The 21470-nt window shown below is 34.0% G+C and overlaps 1 protein-coding gene across 1 annotated transcript; it reads left to right on the top strand.

Annotated features, from left to right (window-relative positions):
- Positions 1-20196: 20196 nt before the first annotated feature.
- On the top strand, positions 20197-20897 carry LOC117695014 (histone H2A-Bbd type 2/3-like). The gene has a single exon (XM_034485957.2). It carries the CDS (start codon positions 20275-20277, stop codon positions 20824-20826), a length of 552 nt encoding a protein of 183 aa, XP_034341848.2. The 5' UTR covers positions 20197-20274; the 3' UTR covers positions 20827-20897.
- The last annotated feature ends 573 nt before the right edge of the window (positions 20898-21470 follow it).

The following is a 21470-nucleotide window of genomic DNA, read 5'->3' on the forward strand; positions in this document are numbered from 1 at the left end:
AGCTGGCATAATCTATAAAAAGTCATATTTTCCAAAATACTGTAACTCTAGTAAAAAGCCTTAGGATAGGAGAATGATTAAACATACAAAATTTTCCAAATCTTCAGTTTTTCATAAAAAAGACATTGCCTCTCTTACCTTCAAGATATCCCGAATGAGAAGAAACATGGAAGTAATTGAAGCAATATTTGAGACCATTACTGAGCTTAATAAAATATAACAGGCTGGGTAACATATTAATAAAAGAAATTTATTTCTTACAACTTTGGAGCATGGGATAGCCAGGATACAAATGCCAACAAATCTGGAGTCTAATGAGGGCTTGATAATCATATATTATACATACTAGATATCCTCACGTAACAGAAGAAATAGAAGGGGATGAACTTCTCTTTTAAAAGGTTATTAATCCCTTTCATAATTTAATCATCCCTTTAAAATCTCAACTCTTAACACTATGATATTGGAGATGCATTTTAACACATAAATTTTTGAGAACACTTTTAAACTACTGCAAATGTCACATTCCTTTTTTAACAGTACTAGTTAAATTTCTATCTGTTCAGCCCAGAATATATCCACCTATACACAGGGAAAGTGAGAATTCAGTAACTTTATTTATCATGTATTCCAAGTCTATGGACACCATAATTACTTGTGCGTGCACTCTAGTGTTTTGTCTACTACTCTGATTCTGTTTTCTATTATTTGGCAATTAAATTCTGTCTCTTTGTGATTCCTCATTTAGATCACTACTTTACTTTTGGTTTTCAATTGCTGGAGCAGCATTTTCTATCATAACTCTTCAACTACAGAAACCAAAATTTTTGTTAAAGCATTCTTTGTATTGCCTTACAGTTTGGACTATTTTGTTAAATAATATGTCTAAATTTATTTTCATTTTATCTGGTCTTTCTCTACAACATACAAATGCAGTTTCAACATTTCAGCTTTATTAATGGTAGTTTACTTCCTTCTATTTTTAAACCAAGAATAAATATGTTTTAATCCTTTTTATAAATACTTCAACTATAACCATGAGTTTGTAATCAATCATTCTTTGGTGGCTCTATATCAGTAAATTCAACCTGAATCAATTTTTATTCTCTCAAATATTTTTTCTGATTTTGGTCTATATGAATCAGAAAAAGTCATACAAAAATTTTGAAACACTTTATATTTCCTACTTGCCACCATTGTAGTTTATCCTTTAGGATACCATAACCACTATTAGTAGTGGTAGAAACTAAATGTTGTATAAGTTGGATTTTAGGAGAATTTACTTCAAAAAATGGATTTATAAGATTAAAGCAGCTAAAAATCACAAAATCCATAAGATACAATAAGTACGAAACAGTTTGGTGCAGGAAATACTCCTTCCATCCTCAGGTACAACAAAACATATTCTTCAGGAAATTGGTATTTTTGCTTTTGTGTAATTCATCTTAAAATTAATGCAACATTCCAATGAACACATCACAAAATTAATTTTTAATGCAATGGAAAGGGAAAAATCTAGACAGTAATGTTCAGTTTAGGTTTTATGTGTAGTTCACAATTTGCTTGTACAGGTAACAAGCTCCTGCACAATCAGTAAGGATCTGAAGAAGTAGATCTTAGTAAAGACAACTATTTAATACCCAGTGGAGAAAAAGTTTCTGAAAAGTAGATACTGACTAATACATGCAGACATTATGTATTTGTAACCAGCCTTCAAATTTAATTATAACTTGAAACATTCCTTTTGATAATTAAATGACTTATTCTGTCTGCTTGAATCATATGAATTATATATGTCTTTAATATAGTGAAATAAACATACTTGTTTAGTATTAAATATTTAACTGTGGCATTCTATCTTCTCTGTAGTGTAAAAAGTAAAAAATCACTATATTTCACTTCTGACTTTAAAGAAAAGCCTTGTATTGTCTTCTCAATTTCACATTTTCATAAAAAATAGATTTAATACTCACCTCTGTCTTACCTCATTTACAATGCATGATTTTCCCCTCCTACCACAGAATAAAGTATATACTACTGAAAGAAAGGTAGGGATATAATAATTTTATTTCATGGCACTTGAGATTCGACAAGAGCACTTTTTGCAAAGTACATTGCTATCTGTGTATATATATCTTATCAGTGAGCTATAAACCGAGTCAGAATTTACCCCCATATTTTACCAATTTAGTTGTGATGCACTACTTCAGTATTCATGCTTTGCATACAGTGTGATCTAACCCTTTGGGGTTTATATATGAGTATAATTTTCTTCTCTTGATTGTGAATTAGAAATAGAGTCACAGTAATTGAATTAGGTAAGAGTTATAGGTTGGGAGTTTTCAGATAAGGTCTGAAAAGTACTGGAGCTTTCCTATTCTGCTGTCCTGTTTGCTTTATTATATTGTTATTGGTGTCACAGATAAACAGCATTATAAAGAGCTAATGTTTTAGGCTGACAGTCACCACTATGTGATAGACATGAGTGAACTTTAGAGACTGATCCTCATTCAAATTTGAAGCCACTGTGGTCTCATTTTAATCTTGATTTTGTTTTGGGTTTTTGTATGATTTCATTTTCACAATAATTTTGGCTTTGGAAAAAGAATTAGACAATGTTCCTCCAGTTTATGTTTTGGGGAATAATTTTAGGAGTTATTGTTGTTAATTGTTTTTTGAACATAGAATTCTGATCTGATATCATCAACCACTGTTGAGAAATTTTAAATTCCTGCTTCTATTTCACTAAAAGTTGTTTGTCTGTTTTAATTGTTTCTTTCATCTTGCTTTACCTTTGGTATATTTTATCCATTAAAAAATTCATCCATCTCTTTTAAATTTTTCCAGTTTGGTAGAATACATATTTTAAAAATATATTCTTTTAATCTGAAGAATTCCCTATCTGTTGTAATGTTTTCATTTTCATCTCTAAATTTATTATTTTTCTCTTCATCTTCTGGTTAATTTAATTAAGGGTTTGTCAGTGTTCCTGATTTTCTCAAAGAATCAACACCTTATTTCACTAATAATTTCTATTTTTCTTTGTTTCTATTTAATTTTAATCCTAGAGTTTGATATTTATTCACACCTGTTTTTTTCTGGGAAATAATTTTTTTTTAATTTTAGAGCTTTGGGTTGTTAACATGACATCTCTCCAGTTTTATTGGTGTAGGCACTTAGTGCTATGAACTTGCCTCTTGGAATTGCCTTCTCTGTAGCTTTGACTATGTTGTTTCCATTTTCATTGATTTCTTTAAAAAATTTAATTATTTCTTGATTTGTCTCAACCAATTTTTTATTTAGTAGAGAAATGTTCAACATTCATTAGTTTGTAGGCTTTCTGTTGTTGTTGGTATCCAACTTTAATCTGTGGTGGTCTGATAGGATGTAGGAAGTTATTTCAATTTTCTTGTATGTGTTGAGACTTGCTTTGTGTCTGAGTATGTGGGCAATTTTAGAGAATGTTCTGTGAGGTGCTGAAAATAAGGTATTTTGTTCGTGTTTGGGCAATATGTTCTCTAAATATGGTAGGTCTTTTTGGTTTATAACATATGTTAGCTCCAACCTTTCTCTGTTTAGATTTTGTCTTGTTGGATTGTCTAATGCCAGTAGTGGGATATTGAATTTACCCTCTGCTGCTGTGTCAGGATCAATATGTGATTTAAGTTGTAGTAGTGTTTCTTTTGTAAATTTGGTTGCCCTTGTGTTTGGTGCATAGATGTTTAGAATTTCAATATTTTCTTGGTGAATTTTCCTTTGGTAAGTATATAGTGTCCTTTCCTATCTCTTCTGATTAGCTTGTAGTCGATGTCTACTTTGTCAGATATTAAAATAGCTGTACCAGCTTGCTTGTTGAGTTCATTTGCTTGACTTATCTTTTCCCATACTTTTACCCTTAGGTGATGTTTTTGTTTGATAATGAGTCATGTTTTAATCTTCTCTTTCTCTCTTTCCTCTCTCTCTTCCTTTCCCTTTCCCTCTCCCTCTCCCCCTCTCTGATATGTTTGGGTAATATTAGTAAACGGTGTTTGGGGTTTTGTTTGTTTTGGTTTTCGTATTGGTTATCCATTTTTTGACTATTTTGAGATTATTTAACCTTTGTGCCTGGTGGATGTGGTTTCTTTAGATGAATGTATTTCTTCTATTTCCTTCTATACAATTCAATTGGTGGAGAAAATTTCTTAAATTTGTGTTTGTCCTAGGATGTTTTTTGTTTTCTTTCAATTCTGATTGATTGCTTTGCTAAGTATATTAGTCTGGGCTTGTTTTGTGTTCTATAAGTGAATGGTAAGATAGATGACACCGCACCTTTATAAAATAAACCAGGGTGAGTAGGGACCTTTCTTTTTAATCAGCATTTAACAAGACAATACCTGATGACCTAGTATCAGTATCCTCTCCCAGCAGCAGACTTAAAAATCTATACAAAGCTACTTGAGAAGATAGAATTTATGCCCCAAATTGAATGCCAGCTGTGGTACTTTCTGTCCTTGTGGATCATTGGCCAATACCATCTATGCAGGCAAAAAAAGCAGAGACTACCAATGGGGAGTTCAGAAGTCCTGTGAATATATACAGTGAATGACCAAATTGTGATTGCCTACAAGAAGATAAATCAAATTTACTTGGGTTGATTTATAGCTTATAAAGTTTAGTGGGACTGAGTGTAGGAAAATCCAAGATGGACTGAGGGCTTAGGGTACGGAAATGCTTCCTTAGAATGGGTAAGCATTTCAGGAGTCTCAGGTGTTAGTTGACTGGGCTTTTTGTCAGAAGAAAGAAAAGTGACCTGTAGTCTAATGGAGGCTATGTGACATTCCTCAAATGATAGAGTAGTATGAGGCCTTAAAATTCCCCAAACAAGTTATAAGAAGAAAAAGCCCTGTCCTCCATATTTCTCTGAGCTCAGAGACTATTCAGTCATGGTAGACTTTGACCTTAATTATCAGAGTTTTCCCATATATAGGAACTTGTAAAACATACACCTAGAAATTTTTATTTCAGAGTCTCCACTAAAAAGTCAAATATTATTCTCGTAGGCTTGCCTTTATATATCACTTGGTCTTTTCTCCCTGTAACTTTTAATATGTATTCTTTGTTCTATATGTTAAGTGTTTTGATTATGTATCCTAAGGAATCTTTTTGGGTTTCATCTATCTGATTTTCTGTGTTCTTCTTGCACCATGATAGGGATTTCTTTCCTTAGATTGGGAATTTATTCTTCTATGTTTAAAAAAGCATTATGTGTTTGACCTGGGTGTATTCTCCTTCCACAATTCCTATTTTCTTAGATTTGGTCTATTCATAGTAACCCAGATTTGCTGTGTGTTTTGTGCCTTCAATTCCTTTTTTTTACACTCTAGATTTTATCCTCCTCCAGGTCCACCCTCTGACTGTTCCATATCACATACCCTCTTCCTCCTAATCTCCATGAAGGTATCCCCATCTCCTACCTCCCACCCAACCAGACCTCCCCACTCCCTATGGACCTCCAGTCTCTTGAGGGTTAGGACTTAAAAATAGCAACATGTTCAATTACTTGAAAATAAAGAATAGAATATGAATAGAGGACTCATTGAAGAATGTGAAAACACAAACAGTTGAATTTTACTCTGAAAACAATTCAAGACATGAAAGGGAAATGTAGCAAAGAAATAGAATTATCAAAGGAAACTAAAGTTAAATTCAAGTTATCAAATATAAACCCAGAAGTATTCCTTAACATTAAATACTAGACATGGACAAAAGAATCTCTGGTGTTGAATTCAAGGTGAAAAGAAATGGGAATATCCATCAAAGAAAATGTTAACTTTTCAATCAGAGAAGTACACCTAACAGATGCTATCTTTCAAACATTTAATATGTATATTTCATTTGAAATATTCAAAAAAGTCAGGAAAATCATAAGGGCCCATTATTAGGAGGATTTTAATGGGAGGAGATAGAATTTAGTGAAGAAAAAGGAAATGGGATTAATAGAAGAGTAAGAGTTAAATAGGGAGGGGATTGTAGGGCTGGGAAAAAGAAGGAGTATTGTGATGTTTAACTAATAGTGAATACCTTTGGAAAAAAGTCATATGGAAATCTACTAATGTATAGTGCTTTTAAATATATATAAGTATGAACATGTAGAAAAAAATTAACTTTCTCAGATCAAGACACAGCATGAAAAAAAGTTTTGTATAACATAAACTAAAAGAAAATTTGAATAGAGCTACCCTATAATACAGAGAAAATACCCATATTGGACACCAGAAATGACAAATCTTCATTTTTGTAGATAGTATATTGATATATTTTGCTTGATACATATTTATGTACCTTCAAAATATATCTCACAATTTTAGTGTCCATTTTCACACATTCTTTCTAAATATCTTCTTGTATATATTAGAAAAATGAAGTTTATTTATTATTATTATTTTACATGTAGTGAACATCCTTGTAGTGAGTGTATAGTTTGGACCTCACAATAAGAAGTCACATGGGGCTTGAGTATTATATAGGACTAGAATTAGAATGAGACCCTAAATATTGGTCCTAAAGTGAATCAGCATAATGTTGTACTAGTGTTAGTAATTGCCATTTCCTCAAGCGACATACAGTTGAGTACTGTCAAAGATGTAAAGGATGGCTTATGCTCTTGTTCATAGGAAAACTGTTTCTTTCTTTGGGTAGAAAGGCTGTTGTTACTAAGGAAAGAAAGGCTTGGCATTTCAGGAGCTTAATTTTTCTTTAGACTTATTTGAATCTTACCACATGTTCCTATTTTAACAAAGAAGATATGCATCTTTTCAGTCCATTCATATCTTTATTTTAAAAATAGAAAATCATATATGTCCTGGGATTAACTCAACTTTCTTTCTAATCTATCTATTTGCATTATGAAAATTTCTGTTAGATTCTCACCAACGTTATCCTTGTGGTTAAAAGAAATAAAATGTTCGTTCATTCAAGGTTTTCTTACAAAATTTTATAGGTTATTTATTCAGGACAATGTCTGGGAATTCAAATCCCTGAGCTCATCTTCTCCCTTTTCACTTTTGTGAAAGGCAGTCTTGAGCAAGAAATATTTTACTATGTTCTTTAGTTTTTCACAAATATTTGATGTATCATATTCTGAGTTACTATGTCTTGGGTGCTAAAACACTATTGTGAAAGATTGATAAGGAGTATCCACTACAGAAACATCATCTCTTTGATCAGTTCATATTTCATATGGTAGATTAGCAGTATGGTTTATAGTATTGACATGAGTGTTCCTTTTTTTTTTTAAAAAAAGTAATTGATTAAAGAGCCAATTTTGGAAACACAAAACCAATTTAATAAACTCAATCTCTAATTCTGTTAATGTAGAACCACTTCTTTCACTCAAATCTGTATCAGTTGGGGTCTCCAGAAAAACACAGAAAGATGATTGTGTGGAGAGGTAGTAGAACATTCAGTTTATACATACATGCATGCATACATACATGCATAAATACTTATGCACATAGATATAAGTAGCTTATTTAGTAGATTTTGCTCATACAGTTGTGGAGCCTGAAACCTTCAATGATGTAGTAAATGTGAACTAGATAAGAAGAAAAATAATTATTGGCCTCAGTGAAAATATAATAGTCTAACAATTAGTTCTGACTTTAGTACAATTCAGTGACATGACTATTTATCGATGATCCTTTATAGTTTCCTGTTGCTCATGGCACAATAAAATATGTGTGCCAACTTCAGAAGACAGAATGTCTGTTGTTGATAAGCAAGAGAATGAAGCTCTTATTCTGGCACCCTAACAAAACTGGATGCTTTCTGCAACTGCAAGTGTTTAAAAGTGAATTCTACTCTACTTGAGTGCTACATGATGGGCCAGTCCTATATGTCACTATGATTACTTTATGGAGAATTTTCCCAAAGCAAGTCTTCCTAAACTTTTTCCAATTGTAACCCCCTTTTACCTGAGGAATATTAAATTTTCTCTAGAGGTATATAGTATATAATATAGGTATACAAAATAAAATATTAACCAATAATAAATTATAAAAAATTTTTATTGGATATTGTATTTACTTACATTTCAAATGTTATCCCCTTTCCTGGTTTCCCCTCTGAAACTCCCCTATCCCATGCACCCTCTTCCACTTCTATAAGGGTACTCACCCACTCACCCACTCCAGCTTCCCTGCTTTGGCATTCCCCTTCACTGGGTCACCGAGCCTTCCTAGGACCAAGGGCCTCTCTTCCCATTGATGTCTGACAAGGCCATCCTCTGCTATATATGAGGCTGGAGCCATGAGTCCCTCCATGTGTACTTTTTGGTTGGTTGTTTAGTTCCTGGGAGTTCTAGGGAGTCTGGTTGGTTGATATTGTTATTCTTCGTATGGGTTACAAAGCCCTTCAGCTCTTTCAGTCCTTTCTCTATCTCCTCTATTGGGGACCCCATGCTCAGTCCAATGGTTGGCTGTGAGCTTTAGAAATGTATTTGTCAGGCTCTACCAAAGACTCTCAGGATACATCTATATCAGGCTCCAGTCAGCAAGCACTCCTTGGCATCCACAATTGTGTTTGAGTTTAATGACTCTATATAGGATAGATCCCCAGGTAGGGCAGGCTCTGGATGCACTTTCCTTTACTATCTTCAAAATGCATGTATTTTTATCATTTTGTTAGTAACAATGAAAGAAATTCTGAAAACTAATGAGAAAAATATGCTTATTAATCATTGCTTTAAAAAATTAGGGCTTTGCTGAATATCTCATACAATAATAGGTCACCAAGAATTATCAGTATACCAGGCAGTGATGGCACATCCCTTTAATTCTAACACTTGAGGGGTAGAAATAGGTAGATCTCTGTGAGTTTGAGGCCAGTTTCATCTGCATATTGAGTTCCAGAACAACCAGAACTACACAGAGAAAGCATATTGCAAAAAAAAAAAAAAAAAAAAAAGAGATTTTATTTAGAGTTGACCAATATTTTGTTTTTTAATTGTTAATTTTGTAAACATTGCATACTTAAGCATAGTACAATTTGGAAGAAATATATTAAATGCACTTCAGAAACTATTGAACATTCTGTTTAAATCTGTGATGATTTAATGATTTTTTTAATAAAGGTCAAGTCACTAACCCAAACAGTAATTTTTAAAATGGAGTATTCTCACAAAATAAACTGCAGTTATATACTAATTTGATAATTATATGCTAAGAAATAATGCTAAAAAATATTAGAAGACTTTGTTTTCCAATTTTGCATCATAATTTTTCTACTAAGTGTATAGATAGATAGATAGATAGATAGATAGATAGATAATGTACCCTTATAAAAGCAATATGTTTTACAACATATAATTGATTGAAATCACACCTGAGATATTTCAAGTAGCATAAGTTGATAGTTGTTGATATCACAGTATGTTTCATTTAATATGTGCATGCTACATGTTCAAAATAAAACTTGGGATTGGTGAGATGACTCAATGAATAAAGTATTTACTAAAAAAATGTGAAGACCTAAGTTCAGATTTCTAGAACCCATGTAAAGTTTGATATGGAAACATGTATAATCACCATGCTCTGTTATCAAGATGAGAAACAAAGAAAAAAGGATCTTTGGAAACATGGAGACCACCTAATATATATGTATGTATATATTATATCACAAACACACACACACACACAAAGATTTAAAAAAAAAAACCAAAACAAGAGCTTTCATGAAGGTACATAATATAATCCAGACAGGTGATTCTGGCAAGAATCATTTTAGATACCTTACACATTTTATTTTCAATTACTTTAATTGTTTTATGTTCAACTCCATTTTACCAATGCCAGTTTTTAATGACATTCATTTAATTATATGACTCCTATATGATATCTCAAGTTACAGCTTAAGAAACTGTGAGGTGAATGTTTAATTTCTTCTATTTGAGAGATATTCATATCAAATTGTTTCCACTTCTCAGTTTTCCATTTCTTACTTTATTCATTCTGATCATGACTTGTTCTGCCATTCTTAATATTATTTGAAGCCTGATTGGCATTTAAAAGTAACTTTCTAAAACACACTTTAAAAGTATTGTGTGCTATGTTTATAAATACATTAATCAAGAATCCAAAAAAAAGTTATTTATAGTAGATCACATAGTACATGAAAACACAAGTGCATAGTGTCATTATTAGCATATCCAAATTAGTGATGCTTTCCTCCAAGCTCAAACATATTTAGTATTTAAAACTTAAAATGTTAATGCTGAGGATTTCAATGCATTGTTAATAATAAGGAATATCAATTTATGGGTATCTTATTACTTCTTATATAATGTTACTGAATCAGAAATGTAAGGGTAATATGATTTGAGTTGTGAATTTGAGGCTTTAATTTATGCATTAAATAATTCCTATCATTTCAATTTATTTCATGTATGTGAGAGATATAATCTGCATGTAAGTATGTGCACCATATGCATGCATTGGTATCTGTAAAGGCCAGAAGAAGCATCAGATCACCTGTTTCAGGAGCTATTGACAGTTGTGCATTTTCTTTTTGACACAAGCAACAGAAACCTGGGTCCTCTGCAAGAATATTATAAGCTCTCAAACACTGAACCATCTCTACAACACCAATTCCTGGAATTATAAAGATTGACTACTACCGGAAAGTTAAACTTTCTTCTGGCCTTTGGCAAATTATCTTTATCTATGGAAGATCTACTTAATATATTAAATGTCATAAACTCCATTTGGTAGCCTTGTGAAACCCATGTATTTACTATTAGACTACCACTTTAACTGTGTACAATCATTTTTATAATTATAAACAAAATAAATTAAACATAAATATAGTTATAAAATTGTTCTTAAAATTTGTAATGTAATTATGCCAGCCTAATAAAAGCATAGGATTTAATATGCAGCATTGTTTGGAAGTAGTAGTAGATATAAATCTTTTTTCATATTCTTTTATGCAAAAAAGAAAAAAAGTTATATAAGAAATACTTGCAGTTTTTATAGATGATTGATTATTGCTCAAGTCAATTATTGGGGGTGGGGGAGATGTTAACGTTCATATTGATGATGAAATAGAATTTTTGTAATCCAATTTGCATACCTATGATTTCTCCTATATTAAAATGACTTCTAAAAAGGATCCCAAAATAAGGACACAATCACATCTCTGCTTCTGACAACATTAGTCTACTCAAGAGAAAATAAAGAAATCAGGCTCAATGCATTGCTTTTAATTGCCTTCAATGAAGATAATCTATAGAGAAATGAAAAAGGACATGGTGACACAACAGTTGTGATAGAATGTCTCTCTGACTTTCAATATAGTATCAATTTGATTTCCTTGAGGATATGAAGGCTAACCTAAGCAAGAAAACTTTCCAGTAGAGATGAGAGATAATCAAATTCTTAATCAACCAAACTTTTGTCTTTCCCAGAAACAGAAATTATACACAAGGATGCAAACACGAGGGAACTGTCATAAAATTCTATATTCGATTTTCAGAATAAATATTCTAATTTCCAGCAACCCATATTTGAAGGTGTGTGTGTGTATTTTAAGCACTACAACAGAGAAATACAACAAAGTTTGTATTTTATTTGCCTAGTGAAACACTAATGGAAATTGAAAAATATTATGTAGTATCTACATGATGTTTATAATTACCAAATTGTTATTTTCCTAAGTTTTAACATACCCCACTCCTTATACTGTTATCATATTACAAATTGCCAAATGAAGCCAGTAAGTATCAGAAAGTTTCCATACTAATTTTATTAATTTGTTGTATTAAACTTAGAAAAGATTCATTTAAATTGTCTTAGGAGAGTTTTAAAAGAACATTAACTGATTCATTTTTAATGAGAGTTCTAACAGAAGACTTAAGAACACCAGTTAGAAGTTGTTTTCCCCCCTCTTTCTAGTTCTTTCTTTTATCTGTGAACTTTATATTCATGTTGACATAATCGAGTCTTTAAGAAAGAATTTAGGAGTAAAGTCATAAAAATCCAAATTCTTTATGTACAGTTTCTCACTCTATATCACAGACTATCTTCACATTAACTATCTGTTTCAGGCATGGGGTGCTTAGAATATAGGTTTATACAATGATATCCAAGCAAATACTTCACAAATATACATCTAACTTTTAAATGAATTTTAATATGTAATTGACTCATATGGTAACAGATCTCATTTTGCACTTCATTTATGAAACTCAAAATAAAGATAATATAACTGAAAAAGAGCAATTTTCTCAAATATTAATCTTTATAAAAGGTTTTCATAGCTTTTTAATTTTCATTCTAAAATCTGTAGCAAGCAAGACTTATTCACATCTTTGACAGTGTCATATCTTCTGTCTAAATCTTGAATTAGCTGATTCTCTTCAGGATTTCCAGATAGCTCTTGACATAGTTTTGCTTTGTCTTAACCTCATATTGCTGATAGCTTATTCAGAAATACATTTGTAAAGTTGTTTCTCCTAAAACACATTTCAAAGGTGTCAATATATATAATGCTAAAATATCTTCCAGGATAATAGAAACAAATAAATCAATAAAAATTTTATCTCATTTTACTACTAAAAATAAATTTCTGATTTCAGTGTGCTAATAGTAAAAACTTTCTTTAACTTGAAGTAATATACAATTGTATTTTCTTATGTGACAATAGAAATATCTGTTCGAAGGTGCTCCTGGAATTTTAATCATGTGTTTTCAGTGTAACATTAGTTACTAGAATCATAGCATATTATATAATGTATAATTAAATTTATTCTCTGAAGTTATTATCAATGCTAGGCTGTACAAGTAATTGAACTTTTTTATTCCATTTTGTTTTCTGTTAAGGACACTCTCTGTAGGCCAGGCTTGCCTACAATTCATAATGTAGCCAGATTGGTCTAAATATTATAGCAATCATACTTCTTCAACCTCTGAAGTATTAAAATCACAGGACTAAAACACCATGTCTCATCTATCTTTCTGTGTATCAGTTTTCATATCCATAAATTTAGGATAATGGTAGTATCTTCGTAACCAAACTCTAATCAGAATAATCTGAGATTATATGTGCAAACTCATAATACATTCAATATGTTAGTAACTTCACCAAACTAATAAAGGTTAGAGATGGAAATCACACAAACACTTCAATTAGAGGTGAAAAACTTAAAGCTTTTTCCCTCAGATATACTGTGGGGAGCCAACAGAAGGCGGCTATCATCCTTGCAGCCATCTTGAGCCATATACTCTGACAAGAGACTTGTTTACAACAGCCTACAACAGCTCAGCACACTCTCATAATATCTTGTTTTACATAACCAGGATCCTCCCTTGGGGGTGTGAGACTTGAAGGTGTGAGACTTAAGGGCGTGACTTAAAGGTGTGATTTAGAGACAAGACTTAAAGGCGTGACTTTGAAGTGAGACATATAAAAGGCAAGAGGCAAACAGAAGATAGGATTGGAGACCTAGAACTTGGAATTAGAATTTGGAACTGGGAAAGAGACTAGAAACTTGGTACTAGAAACTAGGGACAAGGAATTAGGATTAGGACTTGAGACTTAGCACTAAGAACCAGGGACTTGGAACTTGGGACTTGGAACTAGGGACTTGAACCTAGGGACTTGGAGAGAAGAAGAGAGACTAAAGAATAAATGAGATTGAATCATACTCTGTCTGGTCTCCATTCTTTGTGTCTGTCCTCATTTTCTCTCTTGCTGAACCCCAACCTGTGGACTGGAGCAGCTTGGGGTAGTACGGGCTCTAACAACTTAGCCCCCAAGGCTTTTGGCAGTGCTGGTTTCAATATTGATAGAGCAGTCCCTGAAACTTTGGCCCCCATCATGGGGCAGAGCAGTCCGCAACAATAACCAAGCATTCATAATTGCCCATCTGTCAAACTTTCAAAATTTTGTGAAGAATCTATCCAGGGCAAAAGAGCAAAAGAATTAATTTAAAGATACCATGTGGGAAATGTTAGTAAAATACACTGTTTTTCTATTAAAATTTTAAGCAAGACAAAATTCTATTAAAAATTTGAAGAAATTTGGCAAACATTCAGATTCCTCTAGGGTCAACATTTCTTGATATCACAATATAGTGAAGATTTAACTTCCCCCAAATTGCATTCAGTTTATCAACTGCATTTCTTTGTATCAGCTAATCATGTCAGAATGTAAAGCTGAACTCTGAATACACAGAGAGGTACAAGGAACTTTTAAATTAAGATTAAAAATAAATGCCCCTTCAAATTCTGTTTCCTTGCCATCTTGTTTAGCATATCTGTAGAAGTAAAACTTTATATGTGGCCAAATACTTTGGATTATATAGCCCTTTTCTTGAGAATCTAAACCTTCAGCCCCACATTTTAAAACCTAGTGCTCAGTGTGGGGCTCTCACAATTGATGAGAGTCTTATGGATTGACTAGCAATTTGGGAGGTACACGTTGGTGATTTGCTGCAGTGTCCAAAGATGTGGAGACTTACTATCTCTGGCACCAAGGAAACCCAATATTTGAAAGAAATTAGCAAAATGGAAATAAGGGTACCAAACAAACACTTCAACAACCAAGTAACTTTAGTTATAAATAAAGGTAAAAAAAATTGGACTATAAAATACTGCCTTGTTGCTTGGATATTTTCAGAGGGCACGAATGAGATATCAGTCATGAGATAACTTTAAAAATGAGAAACAAGAGATTTAGTATTCTTCCTCATATTTTTAATACAGAAGACACCTAACTTAATAAAGATATTAAGATAGTAAAGATATAGAGACCTCCTATGTGGGTAGATGTGGAGTAACTCGAGGGAGGACCAAACAAGGGAAAAATGAGGAGCTCCATTATACATTCTGCCAACTGTCCATAATTGTGGATATTAAGGTTCCAGGAAGAGAAACAAAAAAAGAAGGAAAAAGGAACTAAAATTGTAGTTATGCTTTGGTGACTGAGATACAAGAGAAGTTATGTGTATATGAATGAGAACTTTATTCACATGTAGTATTATTCATATAAATGAGAACTTTATTCACATGAAGCTAGTACAGACTTCCAGTTTGCTGTTCAGCTTCTAGTGAAGGACCTGGCTGGAGATGTAGGAAGAATTTTGGGCAGAATATAAGAAACCTCTGTGTAGAACCTACTAAGTTGATCAGCAGGACAGCTTTACACAACATGACTTGGTTTCCAAGGATTTTATTCAGAAGCAAACTAGTTGGCAGTTCATTAAGATACATCAGTAACCACAAAGGGCCTCCATAATATTTTCCAGTGCTTTTCATGATAGAAAAGGGAAAGATCTAGCCTGTGATTATAATATTACAAACACATGAGAATGATGAAAAGTTAGACTTCTTATTTGATGAAGGGAAAACAAAATAGATAGAAGACTAATAAGAATAAGAGTCCTCCAGATAGTCTTCTGGAGCACATTTTCCAATATTTAGGGGCTAATCTCTGAACAAGAGGAAAAAGAACATGCAAATGAAAATTGGATATATCAATCTCTCTTAGAATGAATTAAAGAAAAAAAAAGCCTTGTTAGGTGGAACCATATGATGCTGTTTGCTGGTGAAAGGGAGATATTTTCTCTGAAACATTGGCAAAAAGTAAACAAAATAAGAATTCACCTCTAAATGGTATCTCCTTGATGATTCCCTAGCTCCTCTGGTGCTAGAGGTCTCAGTGTCTGATGCTTCAACTACTTTAACAACTTCAGGTCCAGATTTTCCTTGCATTACTCTTTATCTTTCACTCCCCACTAAGAAAAACAAAAACAAAAACAAAACCACTTCCCTTAATTTCAAAAAAGCTATAATGGTATTCAAAATACTCTCTTACAGACATAGAAACCACCTCAACCAATGATCGTACTCAAAATTTTGTCTTGTAAGCAGCCCTTTTTGCTTGTTTAAATGCCCAAATGTTTAAATTGGAGCCAAAGCTATTGACAGACTATCCATATGAGGTAGCTGATCAATAGGGATTAATTTTTAGGACTTCAACACTATATCTGACCCAAATTGGTATCACTGGCAAGTGTTCTTTTCTCTAGTTAAGAAATGTAGGTTAACAAGGCTACTATGGCTGCTTGGGAAAGAATACATACAGATTAAAAAAGTTTCTTCAACCAGCAATCTGAATAGTATAATAATAATGTGGTCTACCGAGGCTACATGTGATATCTGTAAAGTTTAATCATAAGGAAGAATTAAAATCATTACCTAAGTTCTAGAATATGAAGGCATTAAAGTACAGCAAGAGAAAGAACAAATTACAAAGTTAACAGTAACCTATAAGTTTAGATTAAAAAGTATGTGGGATTAAACACAGACGAGCTCTTGGGACAGTGGATGCTAAAATTATACATTGTAAGTAATATATGGTTAGGTGTAACAGGAAAACTGTAAAACATTGAGAATTAGAAGAATAAAAACAAGATGACACAGAGAAGGGCAAAATGCAAGAAATATAGGAATAAGGAACATCACAAAAAGGGAAGAAGAAATAACATCACAAAAAGGGAAGAAGAAATAATAGCTATCATGACCTTTGATGGGAAATAAGAAATAATTAATAAAGGTCTGTCTTTTGTCTACAAGATTAATATGTAAGAGAAAATTGTCCTTTGTGCAATTTCTTTTTTTCTTTGTTTTTTTTAAAAATATATTCTCACCTTCAATATAATTTTAGTAGTGCATCTATTTCTACCTCTTAGGCTTTGAGATCAAAGAAAGGATGTACATGTATAAAAATATAAAAGTACATTTAATAGGAAAAATAATTTCTTGAGATTTTCAACTAAAAATGAATGTTAATATATGTGTATATAATCTTAATTTGCTACGATATACTATGTATGCAAATTGAATTTCACTCTCTTTAAAAATGATGTAAGAAAGAAACTGACTTTGTTGGTGGTGATGGAATGGTGTTATTTATATCAGTCAGGAGAAGTGTAGATGGTAGTTCTTTGTTCTTTATTTCTTGATGCCTGGCTTAGTAACCAAAGCAGTATCATGCCTAGTACAGAGAAAGAAAGGGGGAGAGAGAGAGAGAGAGAGAGAGAGAGAGAGAGAGAGAGAGAGAGAGAGAGAGAAATCTGTGTGTGACAGAAAATTGTTGAAAAACATGTAAGTATATGATAGAAGGGCTCAAAAAGAAGGGTCAATATTTTAGGAAATGATGCATCTTTATATAAAAAGAAAAGCTTTCATCCTAAAAATAAGAATTAAAATAGAGAGGAGGCACCATTGTAGTTTGGATGACTGAAAATGTTTACACACATTACCCCTAAATAAAGCAGGTTTGTGGCAAAAGAACTTAGGAAAATGAAAAAAATCTACCAAAAGGTAATTTTGGAAGTAAAGAAAGAACAGTTTCATTTAGCCACAGCTTCCATGGACTTCTCATACTTTTAGCAAACCTAAACCTATGGCAAAGAAATCAATATCAGATACTTTGATGTCTGCCTTGATTCTATAGGAAAGTAATTCTAAACTTGTTACTCATGACCCCTTTGGGATAGAATGATTCTTTCATGGGGGTGTCCTATGACTATTGGAAAACACAGATATTTACATGATTCATAACACTAGAAAATTGCAGTTATGAAGTAGCAACAAAAATTAATTTATGGTTGAGAGGTCACCACAAAATGAGGAGCTGTATTAAAGCATCACTGCTTTAGGAAGGCTGAAAGAACTGCTATAAGAGGTCTTGGGAATTTCAAAAAGAATTTAAGTTTAAAATCAAATAACTACAGGATTCAAAAATAGTTATATGCTATTGGCCAACAAAAAGAATAATACTGACCAATTACAAATGAATTATCAATTATACCAAAGAAGACCCTAAAATTTTGAAAATCTAACCAGCAGACGACATTAGCTGAATGGTTTCCAAAAACAAACATGCTTGAAGAAAAAGGAAGTATTGTTAATCTTCTTGGTGGAAGATATTGCACATTTATTCACAGATCCCAATGGAATAATTTCAAGAGCTTTTCATGAACCAACTACAGTGTACAAGGAGTAAACCAAATATTCAAAGAACAACAACAACAACAAAAACAGTTTTTGGAAACTAATAAAATGATGGATTGATAATTGGCCAGGAATGAAACTCTCAGTCATGACTTCCCTTGTTATAGTTACAGAAGTCATGATGTGATCCTGTACATAATGGTTAATCCAATGACAATAAAATAGCAAAAAGTACCAAATTTCTATATCTCATCAAACTGTGTTATCAATGAATACCACGGAGAGGAAAATTAAAATTAAATTAAATATTTTTCTTTTTGAATTGTTTTATTTATTTTTTATTGAATATTATATTTACATTTCAGATTTTATCCCCTTACCCCATTCCTTCCAACACCCAGGAACCTCCTATCCCATCCCCCTCTTCCTGCTTCTATGAGGATGTGCCCTGAACCACCCCCCCCCACTCCCAACTCCCCACCCTCGAATTCTCCCTGACTCGGTGTTCAGCCTTCATGGGACCAAAGATCTCCTCCCCCACCTATGCCCAACAAGGCCATCCTCCCCTACATATACAGAAGGAGTCATGGGTCCCTCCCTATGTGCTCCCAGGCTGGTGATTTAGACCCTGGGGAGCTATGGTTGGTTGGTATTGTTGTTCTCCTCATGAGGCCACCAACCCTTTCAGCTCCTTCAGTCTTCTCTCTAACTTCGTCATTGGGAAACCCTTGATCAGATCAGTGGTTAGCTGTGAGCATCTACCTCTGAGTATGTCAGACTCTGGCAGACCTCAAAGGAGACAGATATAAAATAAAATATTAAAGACAGCTATAAATAAAATATTAAAGAAAATAAAAATGTATTGTTAAAGAAATAGTGAGGAGTGGTAGAAATAAGTTGATTTTTCTATGAAAAGTTTAAATAAGAAAAGACTATATTAAATTAAAATTTGCAAAAAGACAAATTCCTCCAATGTCAGCACTTTTTAACATCATAAAGGGTTGACAGTTGCATTTTCTGTTCAAAACTGCATTCAGTTTATCAATTGTATCATTCTAAATGAGGCAATCATGTAACAACATGTAATAACATGTAAAACTGAGCTCTGACGAATCAGATACATGGGGTGTATTAAGCAATATAAATTGTCTTCCAAAGTAGTTTTACAAGCATGCAATCCCACCAGCAATGGAGGAGTGTTCCTCTTTCCTCACATCTATGCCATTTCTTTAGGTGCTTCTCAGCCATCTGAGTTTCCTCAGTTGAGAATTTTTTGTTTAGTTCTGTACCCCATTTTTTAATAAGGTTATTTGGTTAACTGGAGTCTAACCAAATATAAGATTTGGGTATAAGATTGATTAAGATCTTTTCTCCATCTGTTGGTTGTCGTTTTGTCCTATTGACAGTGTCCTTTGCCTTACAGAAGCTTTGCAATTTTATGAGGTCCCATTTGTCAATTCTTGATCTTAGAGCATAAGCCATTGGTGTTCTGTTCAGGAACTTTCCCCCTGTGCCTAGGTATTTGAGGGTCTTCCCACCTTCTCTTCTATTAGTTTCAGTGTATCTGGTTTTATGTGAAGGTCTTTTGTCCACTTGGAGTTGAGCTTTGTACAAGGAGATATGAATGGATCGATTTGCATTCTTCTACATGCTGACCTTTAGTTGAACCAGCTCCATTTGTTGAAAGTGTTGTCCTTTATCCACTGGGCAGTTTTATTACAGCTGTTAGTGAAGTATCTCTATGGAACTCCTGTGTTTATAAACTAGTAGGTCTCTGATTCTTGTGCCGTCCTTTGCGTTTCTTTTCTTCTGTTGGCTTGCCTTGTTCAAATTCAATATGATCGGTTCTGTTTTATCTTATTTTATATTATTTTGTTATCTTTTATTGCTATCTTCAGAAGCCATTGTTTTCTGAGAGACAGAAATGAAGTAGATCAGGATTGGAGGAGAAGTGGCAGAAACGGAAAGGAAAGAAAAAGAGCATCCCCTTTGCCCACCTTGAACCGTAAAAGAAATCAAATTAGAACACTATCCTATTTCTCAAGCCAAAATGTTCTTGAGCATGTATAAGGAATAGATATCTTTATGGACAAGTTTCTGTACTGACAACATGGTGCTGAAGTAGTTATCTGAGTAAGTTGAAGCAGGCTGACAGTGGACATCACAGAGAATTATGAGGTAGCATAAACTGGCTGATACTCAATGTCCTGAAGTCTCCTTGCGCATCCCAAGGTCACAAAGTGATGACGACACCTTCTGGTTCCAAGCTCTGGCTTGGAACATGTACGTCATCAGTGGGAGCCCGTGGGAATGGGCTCGAACCAGTAAGGGGTTGCTAGGATACATAGACCGGTACAAACAGAAAAAGTTGGGCGTTGGACTTGGACTTGAGTCCCACAGCTCAGCAGGTCAGCAGACAGCAACCAGGTCAATAGAGAGCAGCCAAGCAAGGCCAAGTCTTCCTGTGACATCTCGTTGTGAGGCCAGCATGCCCAGGAATTCGGGGAACAGTCTTCGAGGGTCCTCATCTCGCCATCGTCGCTCCCGCACCTCCAGAGCCCAGCTGATCTTTGCCGTGAGCCTGGTGGAACACCATCTTAGGGAGGGCGGCCATGCCCGGAGGCTGAGTGAAACAGTGCCCATCTTCTTGGCAGCAATCCTGGAGTTCCTCACCCGCAGGCTGCTGGAGCTGGCAGGCAATGAGGCCCAACGCAGAGGTGTTCAGAGGCGCATCACTCCGGAGCTGCTGGATGTGGCAGTCTACAGCAATACTCTGCTCAGCGAATTCTTTCAGTTCGTCACCATCTCCCGGGTGGCCCCGGCTCATGACTAGCTACTAGCTCCTGCTGCTGCCTGGATCTGCTTTGCTGACCTGCCCATCAGCTAGTCTATTCTAAATCCTTTCATCCTGCCCAACTTTTCCTACAAACAGCCCTAAATGGCTGAACAGTTCCCTTCCTCCCTTCTCCCAATTGTATTCTTATTCAATAAAGCTTTATTTGAAAAAAAAAAAAAACTGTTTTCATATTTGATTGTGTGTCAGGCAGCGTCTTACTTACCTAATTTCTTCTCATCCTTGCTAGGATATATAATGGGGATTTCTATATACTGGGTCATCCAGCCTTCACAGGACCAAGTACTTCCTCTTCCACCTATGCCCAACAAGGCCTTCCTCCCCTATATATACAGCTGGAGCCATGGGCCCCTTCCTATATGCTCCTAGGCTAGTGGGTTAGGCCCTGGCAGTTCTTGTTGGCTGGTATTGTTGCTCTCCCCATGGGGCCACAAATTCCTTCTGCTCCTTCAGTCTTCTCTCTAACTTCTCCATTGGGAACCCCATGGTCAGTACAATGGTTATCTGTGAGCATCCACCTCTAAATATGTCACATTCTGGCAGACAGCTAAGGAGACAGCTATATCCGGCTTTTGTCAGCATGCACTTCCTGACATCCATATCAGCATCTACCTTTGGTGACA

This window comes from Arvicanthis niloticus, chromosome X (assembly GCF_011762505.2).
Source record: "Arvicanthis niloticus isolate mArvNil1 chromosome X, mArvNil1.pat.X, whole genome shotgun sequence".
NCBI lineage: Eukaryota > Metazoa > Chordata > Mammalia > Rodentia > Muridae > Arvicanthis > Arvicanthis niloticus.

What these genes read in the sequence shown, in the direction of transcription:
- LOC117695014 (XM_034485957.2), top strand. Translation starts at nt 20,275, where the DNA reads ATGTACGTCATCAGTGGGAGCCCGTGGGAATGGGCTCGAACCAGTAAG.